Consider the following 22,592-nt stretch of genomic DNA (forward strand, 5'->3'; position numbering starts at 1 on the left):
TCCCCCCGCGCTGCCCACCTCCGCCATCCCCCCGCGCTGCCCACCTCCGCCATCCCCCCGCGCTGCCCACCTCCGCCAACCCCCCCGCGCTGCCCACCTCCGCCAACCCCCCCGCGCTGCCCACCTCCGCCACCCCCCCGTGCTGCCCACCTCCGCCACCCCCCCGCGCTGCCCACCTCCGCCACCCCCCCCTCTCTGCCCACCTCCGCCATCCCCTGTCTCTGCCCATCTCCTCCTCCCCTTCTCTGTTCATCTCTTCCTCGCTCTGCCAATCTGCTCTTCCTCCCTCTCTCTGCCAATCTGCTCTTCCCCCCTCTGTCTGCCAATCTGCTCTTCCCCCCCCTCTGTCTCGTCCTGCCCTTGTCTTTGTCCTACTCTCCCATCTCTGTGTCCATCTCCTCCTCTCCCCTCTCTGCGTTCATCTCCTCCTACCCCTCTCTCTGTCTATTCCCTCCTCTCCCTCTCTGTGTTCATCTTCTCCTCTCCCTCTCTGCGTCCTCTCCCTCTCTGCGTCCTCTCCCTCTCTGCGTCCTCTCCCTCTCTGCGTCCTCTCCCTCTCTGCGTCCTCTCCCTCTCTGCGTCCATTTCCTCGTGCCTCTCTCTGTGTCCATCTCCTCCTCTCCTCTCTGTCTCTGACCATCTCCTCTTCTCCCTTCTCTCTGACCATCTCCTGCTCTCCCCTCTTTCTGTCCATCTCCTGGTACCCACCCATCTCTGTCAATCTGCTCCTCTGCCCTCTGTTAATCTGCTGCTCTACCCACTGCCCATCTGCTCCCATGATTAAGAAAAACATTGATGGCTGTTAATACATCATAATGTCTTAAAGTTTCATTTACACTGCCATAGTAACAAGATATCTAATACATAACTTGGACCTATTTCCAAGAGCAGAACAACACCAGTGTACAAGAGCTACGGCTGCTGACCAATCATCTCGTTTGTGATTGTTTACATCATGTTTATTCTTATGATGAATGAAGTATAGTCACTGCCTACACCGCACCAAAACATACACTACATTACATTGCACGTGCAGTCTCAGCACATTCTCCTCCTCCCCCCTATCCCCACACAAACTTTGTTGGCACCATTAGTTCCACTATTGTATTGAATTCTCCATGTTGTTCCCTTGGACCACCTGAAAAAGTAAGTCAGCACCTCACCTCAATGAATAAGAAACTGAGATCGAGAAAATGGAAAGAGTTTAGAACTGTCCATCACAGATCCTGGGCGTAGGATTTTACAGTAAGAATCATTAACTGCAACAATTTCCAATAGAATGACAGTTGCTTATTATTAAAAAAATGACAATTTTTACCACCATTTATTCTGTGTTGTCTAAATAACCTTTTACTTTGTAGTATGAATTATTTAAGAGGTACGTTGTGACTGACTTTTTATTTTTAGTTGTCTCTTTGATCTCATTGGGCAATTAATTGCAAAGTTTAATTTCCTTGTAGATAATTCAGTTTTGTGTTCTTACTATTGGTCAATGTAAGATTAATCTGGCTCTTGTTGCATGAACTGCTGTTTGTGAAATAATGGCCTTTGTTCTTTTTGATGTGCATAACAGATTGGTAGACGGGAAATTAGAATCCCCAGCTGTTTAAACGGATCTTTATGGGATGTGTGGTTACTATTTTTAGTTATTATTCAAATGACTGTTTTCTGTAATTTAAAGACTGTGGACAATAAATGTCGTGTAAGACTGCCCATGGGTACTTATAAATTTACTTCCACATCCTGTCAATAACTACCCTTTAAATACAACATACTGAGTTCTGTCTGCTAGGAAAACCTCAATACAATCTATAAACTATTCCAGTGTTGTTTAAGCTTATTATATGCTTGGCAAGTGATGTCAGATTTTTCAATGCAGTGTGCCTCATTTTAACTGACAATATTTTGTATTCTGGGATGTCAGTGTTAGTATCAGGCTGTTACTAGACTTGCTTTCCACTTCTGTAGATAATGAGATGAATGTGGGAGAAGTCTTCAGATTTTGCTTGATAATGGTTTATTCTTATGTAACAATATTATTGAGATTTTTGGTATATACTCATTGTGTGTGACTAATTTAGTTGCTGAGGACAGAGACTTCAGGAAGTATTGTCACTTCCTTTTTAAATTTATCCTAGAATACTAACAAGTATCTATCGCTTAGTGTGTTACTATCTTATGTATTTTAGTGTAGAAGATTCTAAAGTTGTGTAGGACCCAATGTAGCTCAGCCTTTGCAGCTTATGCAACATGAAATGCGTAGAACCATTTTCACTGGTTTTTGTACAGTGCCTGTTGCCATAGGTAAGTTTGTTACGCTGACGTAAGTAAATGCTCTAAAAATAATAAACTCAGAAATTTTCAACAGATATTTAGTGCATTGTGATTGTATGATAAAAACATTTTTTGTTGTATGTTATTGTCATGTGTTAACTAGTCTCTGTAATATTATTTTGAGATTTCAAAATTTGTAGGAGGAAAATGAAGTTCCAGATGATGATTCTGTCAACCACATGATTGCTCGAAATGCTGATGAACTAGCATTATTTCATCGCATGGACCTGGAACGCAGACGAGAAGAGGCAAAACTTGGTCCAAATCGCAAATCTCGTTTAGTGGAAGAAGCTGAATTGCCTGATTGGTTAGTGAAGGATGATGATGAGGTAGGTTCTTAGATTACTGGAAGGCAGCAGTTGAAAATAATTTGTAAAATGCTAAGTAACTTAGATTCCAGTTTATAAAGCAGTTTCAAAAAGAAATAATAATAATAATAACAGGATACCCCAGTCAGAATTAGAAAACATCAAACAACAAGTACAACAAATACTGGAACAAAATAATGTGCAATCAGAAGAAGAAGAAAATACAGTAATGGACTCAAACATCCCAGAGCAAACAAACAAAGACCAAAACGCATCAATTAAACAATCAGAGGAAAACGAAATCTTAAGACAGCCACCAGAAAAAGCACAAATAGAACACGAAGAGACACACATGTTAGATATAGAAGAGAAATTTCAGCTGACCTATATAGAATAAAAAGACACAAATACAGACATTAGACCATTCTTGCATAGACCGCCAAATAACCCACAAGTCGAAACAACAATAAAAACTATCAACACAACCATACACAACAAAATAAATGAAAACACAACTATGGAAGAGTTACAACTACTGGTTTATATAGGAGCACTCACTACACTAAATATACATACTAGGCAGAGATCAGAACCAACCAACTCACAGAAGAAACCCACAAAACCAGCATGGCAACACAGGCTACAGATCAGAATAGAAAAACTGAGAAAAGACATCGGACAGCTAACACAATTTATAAGAAATGAAATGTCAGAAAAAAACGAAAAAGGTTAGGTAAAATCTCACAACAAGAAGCGATAGAGCAATTAGATGAAAAGAAGCAGAAATTACAAGCATTGGCCAAATGACTTAGAAGATACAAAAGGAGTGAAAATAGAAGGAAACAAAACCAAACATTCAACACAAACCAAAATAAATTTTACCAGACAATAGATAACACACACATTAAAATAGACAATCCACCAAGCATAACAGACATGGAACACTTCTAGAGCAACATATGGTCAAACCCGGTACAACATAACAGGCGTGCACGGTGGATACAAGCAGAAACAGACACATTCAAGATGATACCACAAATGCCTGAAATGATAATTTTGCAACATGACGTCACCCAAGAAATTAATTCTACTCACAGTTGGAAAGCCCCTGGAAAAGATAAAATAGCAAATTTCTGGCTAAAGAATTTCACCTCAACACATTCACATCTAACTCAATTATTTAACAGTTACATTGCAGACCCATACACATTCCCTGATACACTTACACATGAAATAACTTATCTGAAACCTAAAGATCAAGCAGACACAGCAAACCCAGCAAAATATCGCCCCATAACATGCCTACCAACAATATACAAAATATTAACTTCAGTCATTACACAGAAATTAATGACACATACAACACAGAACAAAATTATAAATGAAGAACAAAAGGGCTGTTGCAAAGGAGCACGAGGATGTAAAGAGCAACTGATAACAGATGCAGAGGTGACATATCAAGCTAAAACTAAACAAAGGTCGCTACACTATGCATACATTGATTACCAAAAAGCTTTTGATAGTGTACCCCACTCATGGTTACTACAAATATTGGAAATATACAAAGTAGATCCTAAATTGATACAGTTCCTAAACATAGTAATGAAAAACTGGAAAACCACACTTAATATCCAAACAAATTCTAATAATATCACATCACAGCCAATACAGATTAAGCGTGGAATATACCAAGGAGACTCATTAAGTCCTTTCTGGTTCTGCCTTGCTCTGAACCCACTATCCAACATGCTAAATAATATAAATTATGGATACAATATTACTGGAACATACCCACACAAAATCACACATCTGCTGTACATGGATGATCTAAAACTACTGGCAGCAACAAATCACAACTCAACCAATTATTAAAGATAACAGAAGTATTCATCAATGATATAAATATGGCTTTTGGAACAGACAAATGTAAGAAAAATAGCATAGTCAAGGGAAAACACAATAAACAAGAAGATTACATATTGGATGACCACAGCGACTGCATAGAAGCGATGGGAAAAACAGATGCCTATAAATATCTAGGATACAGACAAAAAATAGGAATAGATAATACAAATATGAAAGAAGAACTAAAAGAAAAATGTAGACAAAGACTAACAAAAATACTGAAAACAGAATTGACAGCAAGAAACAAGACAAAAGCTATAAATACTTATGCTATACCAATATTGACCTACTCATTTGGAGTAGTAAAATGGAGTAACACAGACCTAGAAGCACTCAATACACTTACACAATCACAATGCCACAAATATAGAATACATCACATACATTCAGCAACAGAAAGATTCACATTAAGCAGAAAGGAAGGAGGAAGGGGATTTATCGACATAAAAAACCTACATTATGGACATTTAGACAATTTAAGAAAATTCTTTATAGAACGAGCAGAAACTAGCAAACTACACAAAGCAATCACTCATATAAATACATCGGCTACACCACTGCAATTTCATAACCACTTCTACAACCCTCTAGATCACATAACATCAACAGATACGAAGAAAGTAAATTGGAAAAAGAAAACACTACATGGCAAGCACCCGTATCATCTAACACAGCCACACATCGATCAAGACGCATCCAACACATGGCTAAGAAAAGGCACCATATACAGTGAGATGGGAGGATTCATGATTGCAATACAGGATCAAACAATAAAAACCAGATATTACAGCAAGCATATTATTAAAGATTCCAATACCACAACAGATAAATGCAGACTTTGCAAACAACAAATAGAAACAGTAGATCACATCACAAGCGGATGTACAATACTAGCAAATACAGAATACCCCAGAAGACATGACAATGTAGCAAAAATAATACATCAACAGCTTGCCTTACAACATAAACTTATAAAACAACATGTTCCCACATACAAGTATGCACCACAAAATGTACTGGAGAACGATGAATACAAATTATACTGGAACAGAACCATTATAACAGATAAAACAACACCACATAACAAACCTGACATCATACTCACCAATAAAAAGAAGAAATTAACACAACTAATCGAAATATCCATACCCAATACAACAAATATACAAAAGAAAACAGGAGAAAAAATTGAAAAATACATCCAACTGGTTGAGGAAGTCAAGGACATGTGGCATCAGGATAAAGTTGACATTATACCAATTATACTATCAACTACAGGAGTCATACCACACAATATCCACCAGTACATCAATGCAATACAGCTACATCCAAACTTGTATATACAACTACAGAAATCCGTAATTATTGATACATGTTCAATCACCCGAAAGTTCCTAAATGCAATATAACATATACCGTACAGTTAAAAGGAAGTCACGCTTGATCAAGGTCCGCGTCACTTCCATTTTTAACCAGACATAACGGCTGAGAAAAGAAAGAAATAATAATTTACTTAATATAATATCAATAAGTTACTTACCTTATTGCAAATCATTTGGTCTACTACTATTTCAATTGCTTGAGTACATTTTAATATTTTCGTATCAAGAATTAGATATCTAATTGAAAAGGAAATTACTAAAAACTTAATAAGGGAGGTAACTAGATTACACTTTTCTCCTTATTATAACTGGAAAGAAAAAGGCTTTGGTTGATTATAAATTTTTGTGTAAAAAGATTTCATACTTGCAGTTACAGATAATCACAGCTAATGCTGCCTGTAAGAAGTATTTTCTTATTTCTTTTTCCAAAGTTGCAGTGCAAACAACCCCCCTTTTTTAACAAGTTAACAATTTGTTTCCTTATCAAGTGCTTGTAAATATGTTGGTAGTAGTACTTGTTATGTGCCATGTTACTTACATGGTACCATTGCAACTGGTTAGCCAGAACATGTGAGTTTCCAATGTATGCCTTGCAAGCAGTATAATACATCACCTGTGTTCAAACATATTAAGATAGGAATTTTTATATGCGGGAAAAACTCGGCTAATATTAAGCTAGTCTGCATTTTACTGAATTGAGTTTCAGAGGCCACACAAGCCACTCTGCTCATAATAATATTATCCTTTCTAAAAAGTTGAGAACATAAGCTATTCATACAAAGGTTAAAACTAAAGCCCTTAACTTTCTTAATTTTGGTATTAATTTCTAATGAAAAAGTAGGAATTAGGCTCACTGACACAGATATCAATGTAAAAACAAGGCATTAAAAGTACCATATAATTTCTAAAGGGAATCCTGTTTTATGCTAAATCTTGTATTCAAAGTAGTGATATGCCCCAGCTTCACATGGGTAACACTTAAATATCTATGGCCAGACAGCTTGCCTGGCGTAATGGTAATAAATTATGTATGCAAATCTTCCTAATGAATCAGTCTATTAGTGAAAACCGTACCAAGATCCCTACAATAGTTCCTGAGATTAGCCTTTACATGTAGACTGAAAGACATGGCGGAAGACTTTAATTTATGGTATGTATAGAAGATATTTGTAGATGTATAGATTTTGACCAAGCTTTGGTGCTCTCTGAAGTTGTGGCAGTTGTTTGCTTTATTGCTCTTCCTGCCAGATACCGCCTCTTCTTTAGCTGACCAGCCTGTAGCTCCAATCACTCTGTCACGAGATGTCACTCCAAACATCAATCTGAAGATTGGTTTGATGCAGCTCTCCATGGTAATCAATCCCATGCTGGCCACTTCATTTCTGCATAACTGCTGCAACCTACATCCAGTTGATCTTGCTTTGTGTATTCATTCCTTGGTTTCCCTCTACAATTTTTACCACCGTCCAACCCCCCCCCCCTCCCCCCCCCCCCCCACACACACACACACACTCACTCACTCACTCTTCCCTGTATTATCAAATTGACAATTCTTTCCTACCTCAGGATGTGTCCTATGAACTGGTCCCTTTTAGTCAGATTGTGCTGCAAATTTCTCTTTTCCCCAATTTTGTTCAGCAGTTGTTCATTATTTATCTACCTACCTAATCCTCAGCACTCTTCCATAGAACCATATTAAATAAGCTTTTATTTTCTTCTTGTCTCAACTGTTTATCATTCACATTTCCTTCCACACAAGGCTACACACCAGAGAAATAGAAGATTTTCTTACACTCAAATTTATGTTTGATGTTAACAAATTCCTTTTCACAAACTATTTTCTTTCTATTGTCAGTCTGCATTTTATATTCTCTCTATTTTTTCCTTATTAAATTATTTTGGAGCTCAAATAACAAAACTCATCTACCACTCTGTCTCATTTCCAAATATAATTCCCTCAGCATCACCAAACATAATTTGACTGCATTCCATTAGCCTACACCCATTTTCATTGAAGTTCATCTTAGACCGTATTTACCCGAGTATAAGATGAAGCCCCATTTTTTATAAGGCTCCTTGAGAAAAACTGATTTTTTAGCATATTCTGACTTATCAAAATTACAGATTTTTGTTGTCATGAGCAATATGCCTCAAAAGTTACCATTACACCTATTCTAAACTTTTGCCATTTATTGGTTGTCTACATTTTGATAATACAAGGAGAAAGAAAATAAACAAAAAGAAATTGTTTACATTAATTTTTATTTTCACTGCCTCTTTTCTTTGCCTGTCATTTGTGGTACCACCATTTTTAATCATCATCATCATCGTTATCAGGGCAGCTGTGAGACTTATATACGATATTTGGCTGTTTCTTCTGAGTAGTGGATTTTTCGTCTCTGCAGACTATGAGAATGTTACAATGTCTTTTGCTACAAAAACATATTGTCTGCCCCGATGCTGTCTCATTGGCTGTGTAGAACCAGCAGCTTAACATACCCCCTGCCATTTGCATCATACCAAACGTTGAATGCCTACACCATTGCTACACAAAACACGTAAGTATGTCACTGGATGCAGTCTAGACTTTTAGCATCTTGTGCAGAAATGTATGCTATTGTTGAGTATTTGGCCAATTTTAAACCCAATTTGATACTGAGTACAAATGGATTCAGGCAAACTGCAGTTTAAACATGGTAAAATGTTCATAAAAACCTAAACTACACAGTGTAGATTCCCATAGTTGGCAGCAAGACAGAATTTACTGCCCGCTCACAACTCCCAACCCCACACTCATTATAGTTCTCAGCTACGATTGTGTCACTGTTGCCCCACCAACCCTTCCATAGTGCAGTGCTTGAGCAACAGTGAAACACAGACGGCTGTATCTTCTAGGGTGCAGGTCATATGTAACAGCAGTGACTAACACGTAAATAAAAGATCCCAAACACGAGTCATTCCAGCTCTCAAAGTTTTGCTTGTCCCACGATCTGGTGATGTCTGTTGGTATTATCTCCACAACAGGTCTTTCCACTATAATTTATTCTTGTGATAACAATTGCAGTCAGTTAATGTGATTTGTTTCATTTGTTAGATATTCAGTTCTTGATTAATTTACTTTCTCATTTCGTCTGGATGTCACCATCAATTCTAAACCTGATTAAAAGCTGGTAATGTTTTCCCAAAGTATTCGAATATGTGATCAGCTACTGAATTTTCATTTGCAATGCACTTCATAAATCATTAGCTTCTTATAACCAAATTAAATACTGGCTTGGGTTCAGAATCATTTAAGGGCAAGATTTTCGCCTTTGAGTGCTACCTTTACTTAAAAAGGAGCGTAAATGTGTGTATGTGGTATCCATACATGTATGAAAACTTCTATTGCAAACTGATTCAGATACAACAAAAGTTTGTGAGTTGATAGAATTTAATGCTATTTCCCCCTATGTATCACAAAATTGTCAATTTTTTTAAGTAGAGCCTAGTTCATAATCTCTCACATATCCATCTGTTGCATTAGCACCACGAGTTAAATGTTACGCAATTGATTGAAGATCAAATGTTAAGCAGTTGATCAAACAAGAGCACTTCAGCATACTGGAAAATCTTGAGCCTATTTGAATGAAAGTATTGTTTGCTAATCTCTATCGTTCAGAACTCTTAAAAATAAATTTGTATGAAACCTCAATAGCCAAATCTTCAACTCTAAATGTAATATGACCCCAGTATTAATCTTTTAAGCACTGTAAAAATATTTACCTCAGCAGCAGTAGTTTAATATGTGAATATAAGATGACTGCATTTTTGAATGACGAATTTGGGGAAAAAACCTCATTTTATAATCGGGTAAATACAGTAACCTCTTTCCGAGGCACTATCCATTCAACAAAACTGCTTTTAAATCTATTGCTGGCTTTGATAGAATTACAGTGTCATGAACAAATCTCAATTCTTGTATTTTTATTTTCAATTTTTTTTATTTTTCTTCACCCTGCACTTTAATACTCCTTCCAACTTTCCATCTGTTTCCTTCATTGCTTATTCACTCTGCTGATTGAATAACGTCGGTAATAGGCTACAACCATGTATCTCTTTCTTCTCAAATGCTGCTTCTCTTTCATGTCCTTTCGCTATTATAACTGCAGTTTAGAGTTTGTACAAGTTGTAAATGACCATTTGCTCCCTGTAACCTTCAGAATTTCAAAGAGTGCATGCCAGTCAACATTGTCAAAAGCATTCTTTAAATCTACAAATGTTGTAAAAGTAGGTTTACCTTTCTTCAACATATCTTCTGATATATCTCTTAGGGTCAGTATTGCCCCACGTTTTCCTACATTTCCCCAGCACCCAAGCTGATCTTCTGCGATGTCCCTTTCTACCAGTTTTTCCATTCTTCTGTTAATAATTTGTGTCAGTATTTTGCAATCATGGCTTATTAAACTAATAGTTTGTTAGTATTCAGACCTGTCAGCACTTGCATTCTTTGGAAATGGAGTTACTACACTCTTCTTGAAGTGTGAGGGTCTTTCCCCTCTCATATTTCTTGCATAATTGGTGGAATAATTTGTCATAGTATTTTCTCCCAAGAATTTGTATAATTTTGATTGAATGGCTTCTACTTCGAGTATCTTGTTTCAACTCAGGTGTTTTGGTATCGCAATATCATATCTCTCGTCTATCTCTTCTTCTTCTTCCTCCTCCTCCTCCTCCTCCTCCTCCTCCTCTTTTCTTTCTTTTCTGCAGCATTGTCATCAAATTCATTTCCTCTGTGAAGTTCTTCTTTATATTTGATCCATCTTTCAGCCATACCTTTTTTGGCTGATACTGGCTTGCAGTCTCAGTTCTTAATACTGCTTCTCTTTTTCACCAGAGATTTCTTCAAGTAACTTATATGTGGCATCTATCTTTCCCATAGCCATTTACAGCTTTGCGTTTGTTTGCTAACCATTCCTGATTTGTCATTTTGCACTTTCAATCTCATTTTTAATGTTTATATTTTCTCCTTTTATCAGTGACACTTATTATCTCATGTGTTATCCAAGAATTTTGGCTGGGGTTTGTCTTTTTGTGTATTTGATCCTTACCTGCCTTCACTATTTCATCTCCCAAAGCTACCCATTCATCTTCTGTTGTCTTTGGTTCCCCCATTTCAGTCATTCATTGCCTAATACTGCCTTTAAAACTCTCCATAATCAGTGCTTCTTTCAGTTTATCCAAGTGCTGTCTCTTTGATTTCCTACTTTTTTTGCAATTTAATATGCAGTTCATAACCAATAAATTATGGTCAGAATCCACATCTGCCCCTGAAATGCTCTCAGTTTAAAATTTGGTTTTGAAATCACCTTTTTACCATTATACAATATATCTGAAATCTTCTGGTGTTTCCACACCTCTTCAATATATAATACTTCCTCTCATGATTTGTAAACCAAGTGTTTGTAGTGATTAGATAGTGCTCTGTGCAACATTCTACCAGGCAAATTTTTCTTTTATTCCTTTCCCCCAGTTCATGTTCTGCTATTTTTCCTTCTCTCCCATTTCCAGCTGTAGAATTCTAGTCCCCATCATACAGGGTGGCACACGAAATGTGTTACCAATTGTTTCTTTCACAATTTACGACACACATTAGATATCCCGCTGGGATCTCTACAGCAGTATTAGCAGAGCTTGGAAAAACAAATGAGTTACGAAATGACGTGTAATTCATGATACTGCCCCTAGGAGACTAGTAAGCAGCAATGGCTGACAATGGAAGACTGACGACACAGCAACGATTGGCAATTGTGTTACGTTTTCATGAAACGAAAAGCCTTGTTGTGACTCAGAGGCGTTTTCGACAACAGTTTAACACACAATGGGTCCCTTGCAAGAAGACCATCCACAGGTTGTACGATAAATTTGCACAGGAGGGAACAGTATTGGAAGCAAAGAGACCTCAGCCTAAGCCTGTTTGTTCGCCGGACAATATTGAAGCGGTACGAGTTGCTGTACAGAGAAGTCCCAGTAAATTGTGTAGAAAGGCAGCAGTGCAATTGGGAATATCCACATGCTCCGTTCAACGCATTCTTAAAAGTGACCTCCATATGTACCCATACAAGATGACCTGGGCAGAGGATATGGAAGAAACTCTCAACTATGTTTGGTTTTCAGACGAGGCGCATTTTCATTTAGACGATGTGGTTAAAACAAACAAAATGTATGCTTTTGGGCCATTGAAAACCCACAAGTGCTTCATGAACGACAACATTATGCTCCGAGGATTACAGCGTGGGGAGCAATTTCCAGTCACAGACTTATTGGACCCTTTTTCTTTGAAAAAACTGTGAACAGTTTGAGCATGCTTCGCAATAGATTCATTCCACAGCTTCTTGCTACTGCCTTGCCCTTCAACACGCAGTGGTTCATGCAAGATGGAGCAAGGCCACATACTGCAAATACTGTGTTGGAGTTTTTACACAAGCATTTCGACATCGGATCATTTCATTCAGGTTTCCAGGTCGCTTCAATGACGTACAAAATTGGCCTCCCAATAGTCCAGACCTCAATCCATGTGGGGTACCTTGTAGGAAAAAATTTTCCAGAAACGTCCACGTAATTTAATGGAGCTCAGAAGACTTATTCTTCAAGCTTGCAGTTAAATTACGGAAGACATGTGCCGTAGGGTAATCACTAACTTCAGTGTTCGTTTGAAGGAAGTTAGGAAACTAAATGGTGGACATATTGAGCATGTGCTGAGTTAGAACAAATCTCCATGGATGGCTCTTCATTGTAGTATATGTTCCTTTCAGATTGTATTGACAATAAAGTTAATATTCAAAAACAACATGGTAACACATTTTGTGCGCTACCCTGTAATTACATTTTAGTCTCCCTTAGCTATCTGAGTAACTTCTTTTATCTCATATACATTCTTACTCTTCCATCATCATCTGTGAATCCATAAGGCATATAAACTTGTACTGCTGTGGTGTAGTCTTTCTCTCTTAGGCTATCATAATGCGTTCACTAAGCTGTTCATTGTAGCTCACCTGCCTTCTTATTTTCTGATTTGTTATTAGGCCTACTCATGATGTATCACTGTCTTATTTCATGTTGGTAACCCTCTACTCACGTTACTAGAAGTCCTGATCTTTCTCTCATTGCACTTTACTATATCTCACTATATGATATTCTGTCCATCAGTTTGTGTTTTTAAGTTATCTAGCCCACTACTGGATTAAGGGATCTGACATTCCAAACTCTAAGCCATAGAATGCCATATTTGTGTTTCGTGGCAACATACTCCTTATTAGTTCATGCCAGGTGATCTGGGAGGATGACTATGTTACATCTGAGAAATATTTTACCCAGTAGAATGCCATCATCATCAATCCATACAGTAGAGCTGCATGTCTTTGGGAAATATAATATATGTAGTTTCCCCTTGCTTTCAGCTGTTCACGGTACCTACATAACAAGGCCATGTTGATTAATGTTACATTGGCAGGTCAGTTAATCATTCAGACTGTTACCTCTGCAAGTATTGAAAAGGCCATTACCCCTCTTCAGGAACTATAAAAGGTGTGATCAAAAAATATGGTGAATAATTTTTTTAGAAACAAAGGAATGAGCTTATATGGAGTTTCATTTACTCTCCTTTAAATTACTGTCCTTGGCTAGCAATGCACTTAGCCCAACTTTGAATCCATGAGTGCAAGCATTTATGGAATGTTTCTTTTGGCAGGGCATTCAGCAGGTCTTTCATACCCCTCTCAGTGTCAGGAATGGTGTCAAGACTTTTCCTTTAAGTGTGGTTTTAACTTTTGGGAAGAGCCAGAAGTCGCATGGAGCTAAATCTTGAGAGTAAGGCAGATATGGACAGACAGGAACACTTTTTTCAGGCAAAAGCACACAAATCAAAAGTGAGGTGTTTCACGGTGCATTGTCATGACTGAGATGGAAGCGATTGGCCCATTTTTCTGGTCTCTTTCTTCATATATTGTTTGGCAAATGTTGCAGGATGCCCTTGCAAAATTTGGCATTTACAATTGTTACCCGTGGAACAAACTCAGATAGCACTGTGCCCTTAGTAATATTGAAAGAAACAATGAGTATAACTTGGATATTTGATTATGACTGATGTGCTGTCTTAGGGCAGGGAGATTCAAGGGTATTCCATTGGGACCTCTAAATTTTATTTTCAAGGTCTTACCCATAGACCCAAGTTTCATCTCCAACTACAGTTTTGGACATAAAGTCTGGATCCGAATGAAGATGATCCTTCAACTCCGTGCAAACTGACACATGATTTATCTTCTGTTCATCACTCAAAAGTCTGGGAAGAAATTTTGCACTCACTCATCTCATTTGCAAATTATTGGTTAAAATGCCTTGCACGGACACATACGAGATGATAAGTTCCCCGATAAGCTCATGAATAGTTATTTGCTTGTTTGAAGGAACAATTTTGGCTACTTGCTGCACATTTTCTTCTGTTTTTGAGGTTAGTGGAAGTCCCAAATGTTGCTCATCTTCTACTGACTCATTTCTGCTTTTAAATCATTCGTACCACCTGTAGACAGTCTTCAGAGTTATGGCATTGTTGCTATACACTGATTTCAACATTTCATGAGTTTCTTTGGCACTTTTTTGCAACTTGAAGCAGAACTTAATGCTGATGTATTGTACAAAATTTATGATGTGTGACAGATGTGGCAAACACAACCTTATTCTAACATCTGTGTGCTGACTGACAAGATAGAATTTGTTCCAGCTTGACACTGCCAGTCTCAGCAGATCATGCTATTGGACAGATGACATCAAATGGTTGTAACATCAGCAATTAGGGTAAAAACATTCATTCATCTTATTTTTTGATCATACCTTTGTTAGTCATATCTGTCTATATATGTACCTGTAATGGGGTTGCATATGTGGTACAGCTACCTCCATCATTGAGATGCACTCAGCGCAGCAAGGTCCATGGTTCAAAGGAGAAATTGGGGGGGGAGGGGTTTACTAGGCTAAATAAAACACTGTACTGTTTTTTAGATTTACTTTGGAAGTGTAAATACGGCTGAATTCTCTCAGGCAGTTTTGTTATCCCTCTGTCAAACAGAAAAGTGCATTTATGTCACATATTTTAGATCTATGATTGAATTCTGTTTATTTTTCAGCAGCATAAGTATGGCATATGTTTAATTGAACTGTAAGGTTTTACAGTAACTTCATCTATATATGGCAGAAACCACAGCACATTTGTTTAACTGTGCGATGTGTAATAGAAATAAATACATCTCTTACACTAGTCTACAATTCTGTGTACATAAAGTGTATATTTAAATTTTTATATCTAATTAAATGAATAAGAAATCTAAAATAATTTTCTTAATAATGGTAACACAAAAGTCACTTTCATTAAGTGACTGTAAAAACTTGGGCTGTGCTTAATCGGTATGGTTTTCATTTCCTTATTTGTTCAATATCTTTCTCTGGGAATTTTTTAATGATAACTCACTCATTCAATTATTATTGCTCTCTGATTCTTCACCGCAAAAGTGTTCGAACACTTCAGATGGTGGTGGGTGATAAGTTTAGTACATAGAGAATAAATGTACAGTTAGTGTTGTTTACTTTTGTGTTTCTCATTGATTATTGGCTTACTGCAAACAGAATTTTCTTGTGCTTCATTTGTAATGTAGAATTTTGCATGAACATTTTGGATAACTTCTGGTTGTAGACTGTTGCGGTGCTGTGCTTGAGTGTCTGATGCTTACAGTGTAGTTATTGACTGATTGTTGTTCCCTGCCAGTTAATAATTTGGAAGCTTTTAATTTTAATATATAACTGAATTATTATTATTATGTCATTTATCCACCTGTTTAAACTAGGAAAAACTGTCTGAGGTTAGTGACAGCTGAACACTCGCTTTGAGAAATTGATGTGTGTTCATATGTCACAGCCACATGTCAGATGAAGTATACAAATACATCATTGACATGGAATTTTTCGACTCATTTCAGAGATCCTCTGAGATGGTATGTCTCACACTATTACTAGATATAACAAAAGAATTGAAAAATGAGCATAGATTCTGATGTAAAAAATCAGCATTTGTGTACTGATTGTGCTGAGCTGTGGGCTAAGAATGCATAAAGTTAGGTACACTATCAAGAGCATTGTATACTACTCCAGAAGAACATCTAACAGGATTTAGACTAGCATGTCCTCAATCTTCAGTGTAATATAATTATTGCTTGCTGTATCATCTGATAGGTGACTGTAGTCTGATTAAAATTACTTGATACTTGACATCTGTTACTTGCCCCTACATTGTTGCCAAATAAGCTGCCGGCTATCACTCGGTTATAGGTGACACAGAAACATGACGGGTCATTTCACAAAGGCAATTAGCATGTAATGTGGAGTAGTGGTGGAAGTGGCCATGGCAAGATGTGTTGAAAATGCAAGACACTCTGTCAACAGCCGATTTTAAGTGACCAATTACTAAACATTTTGTAGCCCTGAATTTAAACTCACAATCTAAGCTGACCACACCCTAATGATGTGCAATGTATCAAAGATAAATCTGCAGCAGAACAAAAATCATGATCGCTTTGTTCACGGTGATTAAATTTAACCTCAACGAGCAAACTTAAGACAGAAAATTTAATCTAAGGGCTAAAAAGCAAACTGTCATTTTTTACTATCATCGACCACCTGAAACTATCTTCACACTGGCTACATGAGCTGCCATGTTACCAACTGATGAGGAGTCCTCATTGGCATTTCATTGCAGTTTATAAGTGACACAGTCAGATTCCAGATGAAACAAGGTTGATAGGAAGAAAAATTAGGGCAAATAAAAAAGTAGTTACGATGATGAAAATGACATTGAAGAGTATTAGAAATAAAAAAGTTACATGTAAATCAGTTAATTAAATAAAAATAATAATCAGTTTATTTTGATTAGATTTAGAAATAAAAAATTCCACTACCTTTGATGAGATTTGAACCCACAACATTGTACATGTCAGGTTCATACACTAATGATTGCCCTATGCCACAATTCTGGGTTAAGTAGCCATGTATATAGCTAGGGTGATCCAGTCGCAACAATGAATTGCAGCCTTCAAAAATTTGGCTTCATGCAGTGTCATGTGAATTTTATCTAACGTATGCTTGAATTGCATCTTGTGCGGAAGCATCCATTACTGTTTGGTTAGTGCTATCTATTAGCTTTATTGTGTATGTATGGGGGGGCGGGGGGGGGGGGGCGGCAGTGTGTGCGTGCATACATGTTCGTGTGTGTTTCTTTGTTTGTTGTGCTTATCATGTGTGATGAAATATGAAATAAAAGTGCCAGGCGCATGATTAGGGATCCAAACACATCAAGAAAGAAAGCCGGACAATAAACTGGGAGTGAACCAACAAACTACTGTGGCAGTTTGACAACAGTGAATGGTTCTTGCGTGACATTGAGCACTCTGATTGGAGGAAACCCGTGCGAATATGTTAAGTGTCAACTATCAAGTAATTTTAATCTGGCTATAGTGATTTCAATATCATCCACTTAAAATTTGTGGAGCATTTTTTTTCCTGAGTTGATTTGAAAAGGAGCTATAAATGCTCCTTGTGTTAAAACTGTTTGGATATCTTTAAATAATAAAGAAATTTAATTAATTTTAGAAAAATTGATGTATTTTGGCAATTATGTTGCTTTTGTGTGGCTTGGTGGTTGAGTGGTTAGATGTCATATGACAAATCTAAAGGTTCTGGGCTTGATTCTAAGTTGGTCCAAGGGATTTTTTTCTGTCACCTCACTTCTTTCACCTCTGTTGATTTTTATAAGTGAAAAAGAAAAGTTTCACTGTCATCTGGAGTTCACTGGCTAAGTCAGATCACAGGTCACAGAAAGGCAAGGGCATACTATCTTCAACAGGACCATGTCTAGTAAAGCACTACAGTGTTCCAACAAGCCTTTGCATTGATGATAGTTTTACTGTTATGACTGTGAAAAATTGTGAGTTAAAGGCCTTGTTTTAAATATAAGAATTGCTCTGAATTTAATATGATATATTTCTATTTTTGTTTGCATTCTTGCACCTTCTGAAACCTAAAGAGTTGATTAATGTATGCTGAGCCCAATCTGTAACTTCAATAAGAGCCTTGCTGAGCGAGGTGGTGCAGTGCTTAGTACACTGGGCTCACATTGAGAAGGATGAGGCCTCAAATCCCCATGTGGACATTCAGAGTGAGGTTTTGTTATTTCATCAAATCAGTTGATCCAAATTCTGGGATGGTCTCTTTGAAATTGGTATGGCTGATTTCCTTCTCTGTCCCTCCTTAGTCTGAATTTATGCTCCATTTCCAGCAGAGTCATTGTTGATGGGACATTATATTCTTAATCTTCCTTCAACAAGATCTTTCAAAAGACTGGAACCCATGTAACAGACTCACCAAAATCTTTCTGCCCTTTTATAGTTTGTTGTTTTGTTGTTACTTCTGCTGCTGCTTCAGCAGTGGAGGTTTGAAATATTACTTTCACATTTTTCAGCAGAATGATTATTTGCAGTGATTAAAAAATGCAGAATATGTGTCGTGTCCTAACACAGGGTAGAGAGAAGACAGGGGGTTACAGATCAGACTGCAATTTCTGAATGATAGGGATCAAATGCAGAAAGACAAACTTCCAGTGAAGACAGCGCCAAGCACTGTTACAAAGCCCCTATGAGAGGCACAGATTTTAAAATTGATAGGATGCCTGCAGCTGGAGGCTCAAGGATACTCAGGGATTTGATTAACACTGTTTATTAGCAATGAAACCAACTACTACATTAAAGGCTCATTCTGAACATTAAAAAAAGCCAAGGGCGCAACTGGTTGCCCAACAGAAATCAGTGTCTGAGCCCATGGAGTGAGTGCTGACAGGACCAGCGAACACTAGCAGCATTTTAAGTACAATCTATGAGAGCAGCACTCCAAGTGAGGGAGACAGACTTGTTGCAGCTTACTGAAACTGGCAACAAGTGACACGGAGTTGGCACCCCAGTGAGCTGAGTGAGAGCTCTGAATGAATACAAAAACATGGGTTTTTAAAAACATGGGTTTCTTATAGTCAGCTCACCAATCCACTGGCACTTTATAAGCTTAAGCCAATCTGACAAGTGACTCTGCACCTCCAAGACGCCTCTGCCCAGCCACATTCAGATTCCTCCCACTTCTCCTTCTCAGTAAATATGGATGTATCGGGATTTTACATTAACATACTCCAGGTTTGCATCTTTTTGTGAGCACCTTCTACTGTGATGCCTTACAATAGCGTCTAGACAGTGGATCGAGTTACCCGTTAACTCTCTGAAGTGAAACATCTCCCCTTTAACAGCTGCCCAGAGCATCTGCAATTCACAGAACTCTAGCATTGCTGTTTACCTCTGATAACCTAAACGCAACCACTTTTGCTTTGTGTGTCTGATTTGCTATCTTGGAGTGCCCTTTCTTGCTTCCAACAGCCTTAAGCTTAATGATATACAAGTTGTTATATTGTCAATATGTGACATACCTTTAAAATCATACATATGTTACCTGAAAAAGTTCAAGTGTAAAAATGCCCCCCTCCAACCTTTAACATTATACATATGTTGCATGAAACAGTTCGAGCGTAATAACACTCCCTCCAAAAATTGGTTGTGATGACAAGACTGATAAGTGGTATAGCCCAAGGTCTAGGTTAGGCTGGAAGGAGACAATTTAGTACAAGATAGTGATAGGAAATAAGGATAATGTGGATATGAAACAAAGGTGGTTGTAAGAGATTAAACTACAGAATGGCCAAAGGCCTTTGTTTAATGCACTTTGTGTTATACAGGGCTATTACAAATGATTGAAGTGATTTCATAAATTCACCGGAGCTCCATTCATTGACATATGGTCACGACACACTACAGATACGTAGAAAAACTCATAAAGTTTTGTTTGGCTGAAGCCGCACTTCAGGTTTCTACCGCCAGAGCGCTCGAGAGCGCAGTGAGACAAAATGGCGACAGGAGCCGAGAAAGCGTATGTCGTGCTTGAAGTGCACTCACATCAGTCAGTCATAACAGTGCAACGACACTTCAGGACGAAGTTCAACAAAGATCCACCAACTGCTAACTCCATTCGGCAATGGTATGCGCAGTTTAAAGCTTCTGGATGCCTCTGTAAGGGGAAATCAACGAGTCGGCCTGCAGTGAGCGAAGAAACGGTTGAACGCGTGGGGGAAAGTTTCACGCATAGTGATGTGAAAGATTCAGTGTTTAAACCTCCTCTACCAAGAAACGTGCGAGCTCACATCAACAATGCTTTCGAACTCATTGATGGGGACATGCTGCGCCGAGTGTGGGAGGAACTTGATTATCGGCTTGATGTCTGCCGAATCACTAAAGGGGCACATATCAAACATTTGTGAATGCCTAAAAAAACTTTTTGAGTTTTTGTATGTGTGTGCAAAGCATTGTGAAAATATCTGTAATAATAAAGTTATTGTAGAGCTGTGAAATCGCTTCAATCATTTGTAATAACTCTGTATATAATTAAACCTGCAAGATAAACTGAGAAAAACAGTGTTACAGAATAGACAAGTCTCCAACAAGTATTTTATAGCATATTTTGTATATAAACTATGACAAATGCATTGTTACTGTCTATACCCTTTCAGCATTATAAAATGATAGTAAAGAAATAGTGGCAATTAAGATTAAGAATTTTGTTGAAGGGGATGAAGTTATATTGAAACACTTCACTAATGTTTTTAAAAAACTGCGAGTTCACTGATATTAACTGTATTTAATTCAAACTGCAGAAATACTACTGACACAGTTTAGTAACCTTCTCGAGATATTAGAAACTAAATGAAACATTTTCAAACTGATGGAGGACGTTCAGAAATTCATTAGAAGCGTTTGTGCTCTCACATGCTATTTACATTTAAAATCATATTGTGACATTAAAAAAAAAGAAACAACCTCTTTCTTGATATGACAGACTCACCTATTGCAAGATAAAATTTTTTCTAACATTACTGAAGAATGGTGCCATGTGTTTGAGATTTGAATAAACTAAGTAAGAATTTCAAAAAGGCCCTATTCCACTAAGCAATTATCATTGTAATTTGTTTCCTGATGTTCAGTCTACGTTCAGCTGAAAACCAAATGAGATGGAGTGATTAAGGTATTGGACTTCTATTTGGGTGGAATGGGGGTTCCATCTGTCCCTATCCCATCCTTGTCTAATACAATATTGTGCTCCAAGTATTAATGACCTTTTTACCCATAGGGTGTTAAGGTTTATTCTTACTTCCTCACTTCATGCTACAATCTATCGAAGCACCTTTCTGCAGTTGTTATTTGCCTGAGCCTCCACACAACACCTATGTCTCTCACCATCTCCACTAATTCTCTACCCCTCTGACAAGAACATACTGGAACATACCACTGTTTCCAAATTGCACATAGGTTGAAGTTGTGATATTTCTTGCCCACTTTTCACCCTTGTTAAATTATGTTCAGTAAGTACTTAAATGGGTACAGCAAGTAGTCCAGTGGAAGGCATTATGGTTTGAATATAACAAGTATTTGATCATCAGTTGCCCACACCCCTCCATTCCAATGGCTTGTGTTGTGGTATCTAAATTATAACAAATGCTACGAACATTGAATATTTGCTATTGCTGGAATGTGTGAAAACTTTTTACTTGGTTATTATGACTGTGTAGATGAAACAGCAAGCAATAAATATATTTTATAGTTCAGATAAGGACTTTTCAATTTAATTTGTTCTACATGAAAATTACCTCCATAATATATGTAGCTGTGTCCCTTTCTGATACAGGAATGTGAAACAGTTATGGTGGTATTTGGGTCACATTGTTGTGTGCAGAGTACTAGATGAAATGTTATCTCTACACCGATCCAGATGAAGGTTGAAATTGCTCTGTTAATGGGACAATAGATATTTCTGCCAATCTTTTCAAAACTAATATAGTGCTCTTTTCTTTTGTTCTCTCTGTAAAGTTCTGGAACAGTCACATAAAGTTAAAGAAAGGGAGAGATTTGTAATTCATTTCCAGACCAATTTAAAATGCTGTTCTAATTCGTTGATTAACTCGCCTCCTTTAAAGCTCTAATGGCTGTATAATACTATGTTAAGAAAATTTGTCATCCTTGCCTGTCCTAAATTCTTTTATAGTTTTGAACAATTACTATTTTTCAGTTGCATGATCGACTTCGTTGACAGTTAAAGTGATTTGAGAACCTGATAAAGATCTCTGTTGGCTGCTAGATACTTTATATGTTAACTGCCCATGGGCACCTTCATAAAAAGACTGCTGGGAGCTCAACACTATTTTCTCAGTAGGTTTTTGCTCTAGCACTTTCATCTTGAATTAATTGGTCATTTGATTGTGCTTATTTGATGTACCATATCGTGTAAGTTCTCCAGCTTGTCTCTCAGTGTGGACATTGAGGTTGCAAAGTAACATTTAATTCTTTATAATGTCCTTCCTTTATGACCCTTCTTGCTACATGTGCCAGCGATACAGAATTGTTGTTTTTGGATGATTGAAATTATATGCAGCAATTATTTGATGATTGTTCTTCACTAGGATGGCCTCTGAGTATGTATTTGCTCCAGATGACCGTTTCAT

General features: G+C 37.5%; 1 protein-coding gene across 4 annotated transcripts in view; it reads left to right on the forward strand.

The window, feature by feature from the left end:
* LOC124721359 (ATP-dependent helicase brm) overlaps positions 1 to 22,592 on the forward strand; it is a 439,280-nt gene that overhangs the window by 378,913 nt on the left and 37,775 nt on the right. For all 4 annotated transcript variants that reach the window (XM_047246290.1, XM_047246292.1, XM_047246291.1 and 1 more), the window contains one exon: positions 2,475 to 2,663. In XM_047246290.1, the coding sequence (XP_047102246.1) occupies positions 2,475 to 2,663 (189 nt within the window). The remainder of the gene's footprint in view (positions 1 to 2,474; positions 2,664 to 22,592) is intronic.

The sequence above is a fragment of the Schistocerca piceifrons genome, chromosome X (assembly GCF_021461385.2).
Source record: "Schistocerca piceifrons isolate TAMUIC-IGC-003096 chromosome X, iqSchPice1.1, whole genome shotgun sequence".
NCBI classification, from domain to species: Eukaryota; Metazoa; Arthropoda; class Insecta; order Orthoptera; family Acrididae; genus Schistocerca; species Schistocerca piceifrons.